Source organism: Aythya marila (genome assembly GCF_965140915.1).
Source record: "Aythya marila genome assembly, chromosome: 10".
Lineage (NCBI taxonomy): Eukaryota > Metazoa > Chordata > Aves > Anseriformes > Anatidae > Aythya > Aythya marila.
Window position 1 is genome coordinate 21,790,158 of NC_139051.1, and position 14,224 is coordinate 21,804,381.

Consider the following 14,224-nt stretch of genomic DNA (forward strand, 5'->3'; position numbering starts at 1 on the left):
GCTAATTTTGTCAGCCATGGAAGGTGGAAGTAAGAGCCCAACGTCTACCAGCAAGTAATCCCTTCAGGCAATGGCAGCTCCTCAAGCATATCTTTTGTCTTTTGGAACTGCCTTCCGGTAAAAGCACCACTATGCTGAAGTTAGTTCAGTAAGCAAAAGCACACTTCTAATAATTTATCTTGAGAGTAATTTCTTCCTCGTCTTGTTCAAAAACGATCTTTGAAGTCTCAGGCAGATTTGGACATCTGAAATCTGACAATAAAATCAGAAGAAGCCATGGCAATAGGCTACAGTTCTAACATGAAAAAGAGCCAAGCAACTCAGGAGAGTGTTAACAACCTCTTACCAAACTGTATATACCAAGAAGAACAGAAAACAACTTCAAGACACCTTGCTTTTAAGTACTGAAAAAAAATGCATGCACACATGCAGAAAAACAAAACAAAAAAACCTCCACCACCTCAAAGCCAACCTTCCATAAGGTCTGGCTTCCATAATTCTTCTACTAGAAAAAAAGAAGTCAGAAGATTCTGTGACAGCTAACCAAAGCTAGTTCTAAAAAGCATGCAACCTCCAGATGCATTCCTCCACAATGGCAAGGTTCTTTCCATCAACTTTTGGTCCCTCATTAGTCTCCAAATAGGTTCATAGATAAATCCTAGAAGAGCTGAATAAGGAACTGCATTCGAAGCTTTCTATAGCTTTTCCTTTACATTTTTCACAGATTTAATTTTATGAACATCATTGCTTCACAATCAAAAGTTGTTCCAAAAGTACGTTTTGGGGAAAATAAATAAATAAATAAATAAAGTAAAAAAGAAGGAAGTTACTTTATCCTGAATAGAATTTATGGTTTGTACATGACAGGTTAGTCTTCATAACCAAGACAGCAGGTACCTAACAGTATGGTAGGTCCAGGAATAAACACTGAAATTTGGAAAGCAAAACAAGGGCAATTCCAAAAACAAGGCCAGAAGAAGCTTCCATGTGTTGCTTCATGCTGGAAGGAATCTAGCCAAAGCAGCTCTCTTGAGAGGCACAGATGTTACATCTCTACTTCTTATATAACAAGATATACTTGAATACTGGAACCATGTACCTTTTAAGTGTATGCCAATATAAGATCAGATGATCCATGCACTGTTGATCTTCTCATGTAGTTCCAGAGCTGATTTAATTGTATTGTTTCTCAAATGCCAGTATCAACAACACTTCAGTTCTCTTCAAAGATCATGTTGGCAATTTTTATGCTTGCTGACTTCTGATCATCTGCTCTCTCACACCACTTTGTATTATGGTATGACATAATACAAAAATTTGATCTTGCAAAACCAATCAAGCAACCATAAACAATTATAAGCCCACAAGCACTGTAGACAGAATGTAAAGTCTGTTTTGAGTATTTCGGAAACCGTAAGTCACCAATATGACTTAAGAATAAACATCCAAGAATCTTCAGTATGCTGGAAAGAAAGAGGACTCCAGTCCACTAAAAAGTAAACCCCTAAAAACGGGTCAAACAACCTTGGTATCTGCAAGTGTATTTAGAATTACAATAAGAATGGTTTCCTCTTCTACCCTAACAAGGAGTCTGATGCTTGAATTACATACTTCAGAGATACTTCCGCAGAGACAAATGATGAACTATGTGATGTAACAAGGTATTTCCTGGATTTTCATTCACATTGGAACCAAGTGCTAAACAAGAACTTCACATGTCTGTGGTTAAGTAATACACACTACTGAGTTATATTTAAAAGTATTCAAATGTAATCACACTTGAGATAACAAAGTGTAAGAGGCACCATGTTTTTTTCCAGACATTTCCCCATCAGATGAATATTAAGAAGTTGTTTTTTTTTTTTCCTCCTACAAATCAACCCAATTCTTTTTGTAACGAACCTCTGCCAGCCTGGTATACCCCCTCAAGAGATGGGGATGGTAAAGAAGGAAAGAAAAGGAGAAAGGGGAAGTTATTGCCAAAAATGGAAGGGGGGACAGGAAAAGAATGGATAATGGAACAAACCTACCTTCATCTCTTCCTTACAGAAGAAAGTATTTCAAGAAGATAGATGTTAGACTCTTCTTTGAAAAACTAGAAGCCTATGCAAACAGGTATTTTTTAACACATACTACGTTACTGACCCCAAGCTGCAACGGGTCAAGAACTGAGATAGGTTTCTGGAAAACATGTCTTCAGTGCCACTGAACAAAACCAAAGATAAGCAGAGGCCAATGGAATCTCATGAAAAGCACGAAACACCACGGGCTTTTAGATGAAGAATTACTCAAAAAGCAAAAAACAAACAGAGGACGCTGGGAAGAGGAACTTCCAGCAGGAGGCACATTAACATGTGATGCTTGTTTCCTGCTTGCAAATAGGGGAACTCTCACTAGACAAGAACCATCTTCTGCACCTCATCACTTAAATGAAACTGCTCAGTGTTTGCCAGTCTACCCTAAAGAGGGTTACACCCCTCTCCTGCTGTGAGGATGGCAGGGGGAAGAGAAAGCGAACCATCTTCTCTGCATGTCCGTGTCCCAGAGAACCATCTTCTCTGCGTGCATCTCCAGAAGCAGAGCCAGGCTCAACACTCAAAGCCCACCCTGATCGCATCCAGCTTTCCTGCCTTTTTTAAGGCATTGGTCTGAAATTCAAGCTGAGTTGGTTTGATTCGTTCCTCCTTGTGACAAAATAAAAATGGAAAAGAAAGGAGGGAGGGGTACGAAGAAAGAAGAATGTAGAAGCCTCCCTGATACCAGAAAACATATCCCTAGCTGCCTCGTCAGTCCGAGCCATGCCACAGCCTCCTACACACCCGCAGGATTTTACATGCAGCTGTGTAAGGCGCATAAAGATCCTGCATAATGAATACGATGAAGATAGGAGCGAGGGAGAGAAGGGAGGGAAAGGGAAGGCACAACCTTTCTTTTCTCTGCTCTTCCTGGGGATCTGAAAGTTCCTCCTAACAGGCACGTCTTCTGGGGGCTTAGGGAGAGGGGGCGACCCCCCCAACGCATCGCTGGGCGGCGGCTGCTGCTGCTGCTCTGGTGCTGCCGAGACGCTGCTCCTGCGCTGGCTGCCGCTAGTGATGCTGAGGTTTGGGGGGCCCTTGTCCTCTGCAGCGACAGCAGCCACCAGCAGCGCCTCCCCAGCGCCACTGCCCTCAGAGCGTCCGCCATTTTGTGTGGCGTCCTCGGCGGCTCCTGCTCTGTTACTCTCCGCCCCGAGGAGGCCCGCGCCGCTCTTCTCCGGCCGCCGCTGCTGCTCCAGCTCCATCTCGCCACCGCCGGAGATCACGGCATCCGCCATTCGCTCCTATCGCCGACAAGCCAGGGCGACAACCCGCGCCGTTTCTTCCTCCCCCGCCAGCCTACCCCTGCCCAGCGCCATGCGCCGCCCGCCACCAGCACTCCCTCCCCGCCCGCTCGCTTTATGGCAGCCCCACCGCCCCCCCCCCTAACATGGCGGCCGCGACGGCACGGGGCGGACGGGGCTGGAGCCCGGCCCGGCTCCGCCAATCCGCTGCCGGCGAACGTTATAAAGAGAGGGCAGGCGCCTGCCCGCCTGTGGCTGGTGCGCCACAGCCGCCTCCTCAAGAGGACGAAGGGTTCCCAGCGGGGCCGCTGCTGCCTCGGGGGCTCCGGCCGCGGACCCATGAGTACAGCGGGGGCGGCCCCCCGGGCCCGAGCCCCCGGAGGTGCCTGTGAGGGGGCCCCGGCCCGCTCCATCCGTGCCGGCGAGGGGAGCAGCGCCCGTTACCGCAGGCTGCGGGCGGGTGAATGTGAGGGTATGGGGCCGGCCGCAGCGCCCCTGGGGCTGAGGGGAGGGAGCCCCGGGAGACTGAAGCGGGGACAGAGCCCGTCCCGAGGACACAAGGCCGGGGACAGAGCCCTTAGAGACATGGCCAGGTGGTCAAACCCACCCGTGATCCGTGGGAGGCAATGGGCTAGGCCAGTTGGTACTGGAAGCATACCAGTATGTTACTGGGAGTGGTGTTGGCCTGATGCTGGACCCCACACTAGTAACTTCTCACCATCCACCTCCTGCAGGAGGGTGTTTCCACAGGTACCCATCTGGCTTCACAGGGATGAACACTTGTGTCACATCCCAGACAGCAGCTAAGCACCTGGCGAAAGAACCTAAACTCCAAGAACTAAAAGCAGCAGGGCATTTAAGAGGGCCTGCACTGACTCACCCCCTCAAAACTATTTTTAATACACAAAATGGCTTCCAGGTCCTTCTTGCAATACACCTCTTCCTGTCTTAATTACAAAAAGGAACTACAAACACTTTTTTATACCTTTGGGCTAATAGGATTTCTACTTAAAGTAATACCAATTAAAACAGCAATGATAGCTTTATACGACAAGGACAAACAGTTTCAGTGATAAAAATTATTATTGAATCAGTTAAAAGTGCAAATAATATAATCTATTAATGCTTTTGGGGGGCAGAGTTAACTGCAAAGGAAATGCGCTATTGTGTAGAGTTTTGTGCGTTCAACCATGACACTTCACTGGCCTTAATCCTCTTTTGTGTTTAATTAAATACATGTACACAGCCTTCTAAGATCATGACAGAAGAGATTCTACAGTAATGATGCTTAAGTGAGAATACCTATTTGTGTTCCGTGGCTTGTAAAATTGCAAACAAGCTTTAACAAGAAAAGAACTACAGATTAATCAAAGGCAACATAATCAATTATTCATATACCAAAGAGTTCTATTTGTTTCAAATGCAGTGAAACCAGGTTTTGGTGCTACTTGGTACTATCAAAGCTAGGTCAGAAACTTTTTGAATTTCCTGCTAGACAGGAAACTAAAGAGGTAGTGTGCTGGGCTGGTTATACACAACATTTTTTTTCATTCAGTGACAACTGAACAATAAAGTGAAACTGTTACAAGGAAAGTTTTGTTTACCTACAAAGAAAACAATACTATAGCTACAGACCTGAGTGTGCTGTAGCAAAACATGGAAAGGTGCCAACTTAAATAAACTCAAGACTTTAAATATAATGCTAGTAATTGGTATTTCAAAGCAATAAATAACACCATCACATATACAGTTAGCTTTTCCACTGCTAGAGATGAGCTTTGTTGGATTCCTTTGCAGTATTGTAAGACTTTGCTAGCTCATGTCATTTGTCCAGCTGTTTGAAGGCCAGTACTGAATCATAAAGCTAATGTTTACTCACCACTGTCACTCTTGCTGCAATGCTTGTAACTTCACATAAAAGAAAGATATGAATACGTGAAACCCGAAACAGCTTAACAATTTGATATAATTATTGAAGGGAATCAGAATTAAACGTGGTAAGATAAGAGCATAAAATTCTAAAATAGACATCTAAATAAAACATTAGTATCTTTACTCCATTTGAAATACACAATTTATTTGGGGGTCTTAGTTATGAAAATATCTTAGACAATCCTGTTCTATTCAGAACAGCTGAATCCTGTTATATCACAAACTAGCTGATACATGATGTTATACCTACTATGAAGGTTTGGAGCTTTAATAAATATAGGGCAATCTGTTTTAGGAGTTAATTATATCTGGGTACAATGGTATTACCCAGGTCATTCATGATAATGGAAGAACTTGAAGGATGGACTCTCTAAAGCAGGCATAAAAAATTCAAATTTTTTCACAGTAATAGTGATGTTAAATGTGGGTTTTGAACCAAGTTGCAGGAGTTCTGTTAATCTCATACAATAAAATTGTCTGTGTAATTCCCACCAGATGAGTTTTTGCTTGTTTTACTCATATACCATCTTTCAATGGTGATATACCTTAATTTGTGTATGAAGAGTGAGACTTGCAATTTGGAAGACATGACCTGAAACCCTGAGTTTATATTCAGTAAACGTTTCTGCTAAAATCATGCCAGAGCATTGAAATGATTAATTGTCTGATTTTAAAAACCCATAGTGCCTAGCACTTCCAAGCTCAGCGTGTCAGTTACCTTCTTGCTATATGACTGGAGAGAGCTCAATGTTACACCTTCTCTAATCATCGTAGCATCTACTGTGCACACTCAGTCCAGTGCTTCCCTAAATTGGTGAAGTAATTCATGGATTTAAAACCACAAAACTTTAATTTCAAGTATAGAAATTGCAAACAATCTAGTCTAAGGAAAACATACAGAGTTTTTTGAATATTCTGTGCACTTTCTTAGCTTTGAGTTTAGATTTATTGCCGTTAGTTACCTAACATGTGAGAATGAACTCTTTGCTGTGTAAATTATCAGTAAGCACAAGTTCAGTAGCTGCATAACTCAGAATAAAGCTACACAGATATTTTATATCTGAAATATAATAATAGAATTTTAGTTCTTTTACTAAGGATAGCAAAGACCTTTCTTTGGCAGCTCTGAGGAATGCACTGAATTGAAAAGCATCTACTGAAAATAAACCGTTCTTGCAGTGCATAAGATGCCATACCTAATGTTTAGTTTTACAAATAATTAGCAAAAATATTAGAAGTCCACGATTTATTTTCTTTGTTTAAAGTATACTGGTTCTGTAGTTGTGTATATTCATTCTTCATACCAATTATCTTAAATCCTGCTAACTGTGGCTGTATATATTCAAAAGAAGCTGTCAAACTCAAATGCAAAGTTTTTCTCTATTTTGACCTAGCTCTTTTATCTCTATTTATCTCTATTTAGATTACCTGTAAATTAGAAAATAAAAGTAACTTCACAACTCACAAATGATCTAGTGCTAATAGTATCCTTCAGGGTGTTACAAGAAGATAAACTAATAATTATTAGTTTCTTCTTAGAAGTCTTTGGGGAGCCAGCCAAGTTTAAACAGGGTAATTAGAGTCTATAGCTATAATTTACAGAAATTACACCAACACCAAACATTAATCTAATTGCAGAAACATGCTGTTCAATTATCCAGAGGTAATGCACACTGCATGTGTGGGTTTAAACCCATAGATAAATTAAGAAGGTCCCCCTGGGAATTTGATGTCCTGTCTCTGTAAGGATTTAATGGAGGTGAAGAGCATATTATAAATCAATTGTAGTATCAGAGTAATTTTCCTGTATTTTACCTAGTTCAACTAAAAATTCCATATACAGGAAAGAAAAAGAAAAGAATAAATAAATAAATAAAATACAAATCTAGTGTTATCTAGTGTTAGTGAGACTATCAAAGGAGATTTAGGAAAAGCTGTCCACCAATAGAAGTTATATACAACAAGAAATTCTTTGGGGACACTGCAGGATTTTTTAAAATGATGTTTTAAAGTTAGGTAAGATGTTTTTTTCAGGGATGGATTCACATTTATTTAATAGTCCTTCCTACTATACTGTTTATTCTATTTACAAATGAAATCCTGAAACACACATCTGTGCTTTGGGGAAGGTAAAAGAATTTTCAAAAGAAAAGAAGGTATTCCAGTAGCCATTAAGTTAATATGTATAGAAGTAGTATTTTTTTTTTCTTTAGGAAACCATAATTTTAGCAGGTATATACATATATGAAATTTATTTCCCTGCTTTTTTGAATTACCATAGCTCAACTAATATACAGTTTACATCAGACAAAGACCTACCCAAAGACAGTGAAAAAAAAACATATGGACAGTAAGATTTCAAAGACTTTTGAACAAACATTGAGTCTAAATCACATATTTTACTGTATTCCAGTAATTCAGGAATGTATCTACTTTGTATGGATCAACTATAGAGCTAATTCTTGTCAAAGTTATTGAATTGAACTACTACAAAAAAGCAACAGTGTAGGAAACTACTGCCAACTAAAATTACCTTGCAACTGAAAGCATGCTTACTATTGCTTTCTCTCATAAGAGATACCAGAAAATGAACTAAAGCATATGTTTTCAATGTTCAATACATGTTCAATAAGTAGAAAATACGAACATTCTAAGGGTGTATCATAGCAAAGCCAAACGTACTGTCCTGGTTTCAGTTAGAACAGAATTAATTTTCTTCCTAGTAGCTGGTGGAATGCTGTGTTTTGGCTTAGGATGAGAAGAGTGCTGATAACACCCCGATGTTTTAATTGTTGCAGAGCAGTGCTTATACCAAGCCAAGGACATCTCAGCCTTTCGCTCTGTCCTGCCAACAGGCAGGCTGGGGGTGCAGTAAGAGCTGGGAGGGGACAGACCCAGGACAGGTGACCCAAACTAGCCAAAGGGGTATTCCATACCATCTGACGTCATGCTAAACAATATATAGGGGTGGCTAGCCGGGGGGAGGGGGCCGGACTGCTCGGGGTTAGGCTGGGCATCGGTCAGCGGGTGGTGAGCAATTGCATTGTGCATCACTTGTTTGTACATATTATTATTACTTTCCTATTATCACCATTGTATCATTATTATTATTATTATTATTATTATTATTTTGTTATTATTATTTTCCTGTCTTATTAAACTGTCTTTATCTCAACTCACGGGCTTCATTTTCCATTTCTCTCCCCCGTCCCAGAGAGGGAGGGGGGAGGGTGAGCGAACGGCTGCGTGGTGTTTAGCTGCTGGCCGGGTTAAACCACGACACATACGAAGAAATTTTCCTCATTTACCGATCAACAACATGCAAAGTTCCCATATTTACCACTTGCTTTAAAAAAGATACTTCTTACTTCTTTACAGATGTACAAATTATTTTATGTATTAACATAACCCTGGGAATTTAACTGAGACATTGTCACAAAACTGTAAGTACTGCTTAACAAATGATGTAACAATTCTAGATCACTGTACTACTATGAATCTTAAACTCTGATATAAAATAGGCAGTAAGCATCCCAATTCACAAAGTTGCGGTGATAAATTACCATAGGAAGAGATCAGTTGAACATTGACATTACAACTCAAAAACAATCAAAAACTCAAAAACAACTCAAAATCATACAGAAAACACCCCACTGAAGTTATAAAATCTGTCACCTTAAGAGTCTTTCTATTTTCTTGTTTCTGTGGTTTCTGGTATTTGACAAGTGTTCAGCCATGACTCTCTGGCTCATACCAAGTGGTTTCCCACCCGAGTACAAAGCAGCTGCAGATCCCTTTGATTCTGAAATCAGATCGTATGTTGTACATTAGTAACACAGACTAAAATCAGATTAATAGCCATAAAATACAGGATTTTTATAATGGATGTTCATGGTGCTTGCTCCAGAAATGACCTCTGTATTCTTTTATGAAAGCATATTCAGAAATGCAAAATATTGCCTAATTTAACTTAAAAATTTTAAATAAATATAAATTATTTTACTTTTCAGAAATGACTCTCATGATGCAAAACACATCTAACTTCTTTAAAAGGTTATGTACTAATTCTGAGCAACAGTATTCTTGCTGACTAATTTTAGTTGCCAGGAGATCAAAGGTAGGAGAATGGCATTGTTACATTTCATTCACAGACCATGCAGAGAGAAGCACTTTCATAAAATTTAGAGATAAAACCTAATCTATACATTTGGAAAGAGCCATAGTGTCATTTTCCAGTTGTGGGAAAAATACATGCATATGGTAGTAAAGGAGGAGACAAACTGGGGGAGTAGTCTGTGCTTGTCTCCTTAAAGTCAGGGATTGGTACAGGAAACCCAGCTAGTGCTTTTTTCTAACAAGTTTGTGATCCTGAGGTGATAGTCTGAAAATCTACTGGCTTTCCTTTCATGCATTTAATGTGTTTTAAATTTTAATTATTTTAATGTTATAAATAATCAAATCAGCTCTAAAAAATTTATTTCCAGTAGGTGGCAGCATCAACCTGTACAACTGATTACAATATTTTAAAATGAGTATTCATTAGTAATATTAAATATGGAAGAACTGGAACCCCATATTTAAATGGAGTAAGTTTTCATATACACAGAACTCTCTTCCTGTCTCTGTTACAGATCCTGGGAATCAAGACTGCCTACTAAGTGCTAGACAGCATCACAGTAAAATACCAAATTTCAAATAAGGTCAATCTATTAAATTAACATCAAAGAGCTCTGATACTGATCTTTCAAACACTAAAAATTTCTGTGAAGCCTCAAGAGATCTGGTTCCAACTATTTCAGAGCATTCCTTTAGGCAGCATCCCTGGTTCAGGTGGGTCATACTGAATAGGAGTTGCCTCTGAGAAACACTTTCTCTACCTTGGAGCTCAGCTTTGGGCCCATCTTTTACCCAGACTTTGGCAATTGGTTCCCTGGTACTGAGTTTCAAAGACTTTAAACTAACTGCTCCTGTTGTCTTGCTGCAGAACTTTGTGTTCCAGGACACAGGTCATCTTCATGCTTGCATTGCTCTTTTCAGTGCTGCAGACCACATCTAGGGAATCAAACACCAGAGTTACATTTTGTTTGCAGTCTCAGAAGGTCCTTACATTTCAAAGAACTCCAAAGATACTCTCTTTGCTCACCTTTCTTTTTCAGTTAGGGCAATCTATGCTTTTCCCTTGCTCTTGAGAGCAAGATACCTCATCCCTCATTATTCTCCCAGACTGTAAGATGCAGAGTACTAATACCCCAGATGCAGAGGAGCTGCAACTCATCCAGCATCCACATTCATCTCCTTATTTTGCCATCCCCTCATGGTGATCTTAGAAGCCCTAGACCCCTCTGGTTCTCCATTGACTCTTGCCTTTTTTACACACTCCACTTGTTCTTTTTCATCACCTTCTCACCTTGGCAATATTCTTCCATCTGAGAAGCAAGGGACCTTAAGAGATCTCATGTTAAAATTGACACAGCTTTGAACTACCTTGTTAGCAGAAACATTGCAGGTGCAGCAGTGGGTGTCCTAAGAAATCATCAGCAGTTCTCTTGATAAGAATCAAGCAGAGGCCTGTGATTACTGAATGGCTGCAGCACACATGCTGGCTTACCACTGCAACTTCTCAGACTTCACGGTGCTGATAAGAAGTGTTACTAATGATAGTGAGTAGTGACAATCTTGATGCCTTTACTAATATACGCGCACACTTTATATTGAGCATTTTGTATTTTACACATCCTTTTTAGTATTTTTATTGTCTGTCCATCCCATGCCACAGTTCTGTCATTCCTTCAAAAGGAGTGGCCTTTTAGAAGTACTAGAACCAATAAATAAATAAATAAATAAACCAACTAAATCTAGAATGATACTGGTACTCTTAAACTGAAAAGCTTATTCCTCACAGTGATTTGGAAAAACTTTCATTAAACTTTATTAGATCAAATCTGTATCTATAATGCAAAACTGGACCATCAGCAATACAGTGTGTTGAACATGATGCTCAGTGGGTTGCTAAACGATAGTCAGTACACAAACGCAAGTTAATATTTTGAGATTCACTGGCAAGTTCATCCCAATGTTTTGAAAGAATATGCAATTTAGTAAACACATGATCCAAAAGGAATCAAGAGACAAAAACTTATGGTGGGCTATTAACTTCTTGCTCCACCTACTCTAATTTGATTAAATAATACATAACTTTGGGGGATGTGCTGGATTATTGAGTGCAGTGACTTATTTAGTTATTACAATTTTGTGTCTAGCAAATAAAATCCAAATATATAACAGTTCCACCAGAAACAAATGCAAGTCTTGGTCACGTATGTTAATATTCACTGTGCTTACTGTTGAAATCTTTTTGTTGTCTCCTTGCAAAAACAACCAAACTAAATAAAAATCAAACTGTTTTAAAGTAATTTATTTGAAATGCTTCCAGAAAAGCTTAAGGCTATTATTTTAACAACTACACACACACACAAAAGTCAATACACACGTTCATTCTTTCTTTCTGTATTTAAACTTTCCATACTTTTTCTCTCTTTTTAAACATTTTGCTGAACATGTTTTATGAAAATGTTTTATCATCTTTCCTACTCCTTTTCTTCTATAAATCTTTAATTTCTCTTCCCTTCACTGACATACTCATTCAGCTCTAAAAATGAAGCAGTTGAAATAAATTACAGAGAGTGAAACAGAAAAAAATGACTTAAAAAAAAAACAACTATAAATACAGAAATATTTTCTACAGGGTAAAAGTGACTTTTTTTAAAAATAAAAATACCTTGTTTTATATTGCTTATAATCTTGCCACACTGACTTCTGTACTGTACATCAGCATATATATGTAAGATACTTGATATTTACTATTTTCTGTAAACTTACAGAATAAACATTTTTGGCAGTAACTTAGTTTTTCTACTTTTGTTGGTATGAATATTTTGCACAGGTACTTTGTGTAATAGCAAAGATCATTTAAATTTATGAATATATCAGTTTCATAGCTTGACATATTATCATTTATCATGGGCATTATTTCTTATACAAAGAAATAAAATATTACACATGGATTTTGGAAGAGTTAGAGATGTTCAACTGAGTGTTTTAGACTGCACTTAAGTGACTCATCTGCTTCTCATCATAATGAGTAGACTAAATCAGCCACCAGAAAAAACAGTGACATTTCCAATTACAACATGAGACTAAATGTAACAAAAATAAAATTTGACAAAAATATAGGGGATAGAATATATCCTAAAGGAACAGTAATTCCCTTTTTGTTTAAACTTTCTCTACATAATCCCATAGGGTATATAATATTGTTACTTACTTTAAAACAAAACAAAACAAAACAAAAACAAACAAAAAAAAAACATGTAAACAGACATTTACAGAAAGTTAAATGTTTTTAACTTTAGTTTAAGTGGTGTTTAAAACCAACAGTGGAGGCCAGTGGAGTGCAAAATGCTGAAGAGAGCCTATGCACAAGCAGAAGCTTTTTTCCACTCTTATCCTATTTGGGATAATAGATGCATATATATATATATATATATATATATATATATATATATATATATGTGGCACTGGAAGCAAACCAGCTTATTTACAAATACCCAGTATTCTCAGCATTTCATTTAATTCAGTGCTGGCTGTGGAGGTTGTGTTGTGGTAGGATTTTTTATTTGTTTGCTTTTCAGTTTACTTTTTTTTTTTTTTTAAGCATGATGCGCTTTGATAAGTAAACCATAGCACTACGCTGACCACTTTGACTTACCAGATTTTTATGTTCAGTTGATGAATCTTAGTAGAGTGCTTCACTTAAAAAAATTAGTCCCTAAAGAGTCACGTCTCACTCTTTTTAGTTCTTATTGATTTAAAACCACAAGATCTCAGAATGGCTATTGCAAGACCGTTTTCTTTTTTGTCCCAGAAGCTATATTTTTCCTTCTTCTATGCCTTTGTGAAAACTTATGATCTCAATACCATCCTAAAACTCCATATTAAGTACATATCTTCAGCTGCCCCCTTAAAGGGCGAATAGAATACTTAAAATTATGAAAGATTCTTTACGTAATGTACATACAAACTGTAGTTGAGAGATTCTGTTTACAGCAGGACATTCAGAATAACTGATCAAGTACCTCTTTCATTCATTGTATTTATGGAATATAACCACAGGGTGTGAGTTGCAGAAGATTCCTGCTTACATAAGTCAGCAGTTACAGTACTACATTTAGTCAAGTACTATACAAGAAGGGCTGCATTGACATTGTCACAAAAAACATTTGAAAAGTGCTTCTCCAAATGGTTCCATGTATGGAATGCAAATACTGTACAGGTAAGACACAGGTTTTGTTCTGTGAACTGTAAGTTTTTGTCAAACATTGGTTTCTATTTGTTTTTCATTTTCACAAGAGTTTGTCTGTTCCATACGGTCACAGTCGATGCTGATCTCACTGGTGTCCATACTACAGTCTGACTCACTGTCTGATTGGTCCATTTGCTCAAGCGTGGTTTCTCCCTGGGATACTCTGCTTCCATTTGGTGACAAAATAAAATGTGCTTCTGAGTTCATCTCTCCAGCTTTTCCTGCACACATGACTTTTTCTTTGGCCTGCCGGATACAATTAAGCCACTGCTGTTTGTTGAAGGAGTCATTGGCTTGCAGTGAATGAGACTGGCTTTGAGATCCATGTTTGAAGCTGACTCTAAAGAAATTTCTGACTGAAAGAAACAATATATAGCAAATGCTGAATGCTTTGGTTGAATGGATGTTGTAATAGAATATAGTATATTTAAATAACAAGTCAGCAAAATGTTTGACTTTCAAAAGTTTGTATTTCTTGCAAATACAGTGTCAGACCAGAGAGAAGAGTCTGGGTATCTCCTTGTTCTGTGGAGCAAGAACACAGAACAACACAAGCACTTCTAATAATTTCTTATTGCTGGATTAAACAATTTTGGTTCTGCCATGCATTA

General features: G+C 38.6%; 2 protein-coding genes across 10 annotated transcripts in view; both read right to left on the reverse strand.

The window, feature by feature from the left end:
• The window catches only part of TASOR (transcription activation suppressor), a gene marked incomplete at its 3' end in the record, with an annotated part of 30,272 nt that extends 26,888 nt beyond the window's left edge, over positions 1–3,384 (reverse strand). For 5 of the 6 annotated variants that reach the window (XM_082768002.1, XM_082768001.1, XM_082768000.1 and 2 more), the window contains exon 1: positions 2,926–3,384. In XM_082768002.1, the coding sequence (XP_082624128.1) occupies positions 2,926–3,313 (388 nt within the window). In that variant the 5' untranslated portion in view covers positions 3,314–3,384. Of the gene's footprint in view, positions 1–1,099; positions 1,788–2,925 lie in introns of those variants that run through there. The other variant, XM_082768005.1, reaches the window with a different exon arrangement.
• Positions 3,385–12,768: 9,384 nt separating this feature from the next.
• The window catches only part of ARHGEF3 (Rho guanine nucleotide exchange factor 3), a 133,408-nt gene continuing 131,952 nt past the window's right edge, over positions 12,769–14,224 (reverse strand). For all 4 annotated transcript variants that reach the window (XM_082767832.1, XM_082767831.1, XM_082767833.1 and 1 more), the window contains one exon: positions 12,769–13,969. In XM_082767832.1, coding sequence (XP_082623958.1) covers positions 13,623–13,969 — 347 coding nt within the window. In that variant the 3' untranslated portion in view covers positions 12,769–13,622. The remainder of the gene's footprint in view (positions 13,970–14,224) is intronic.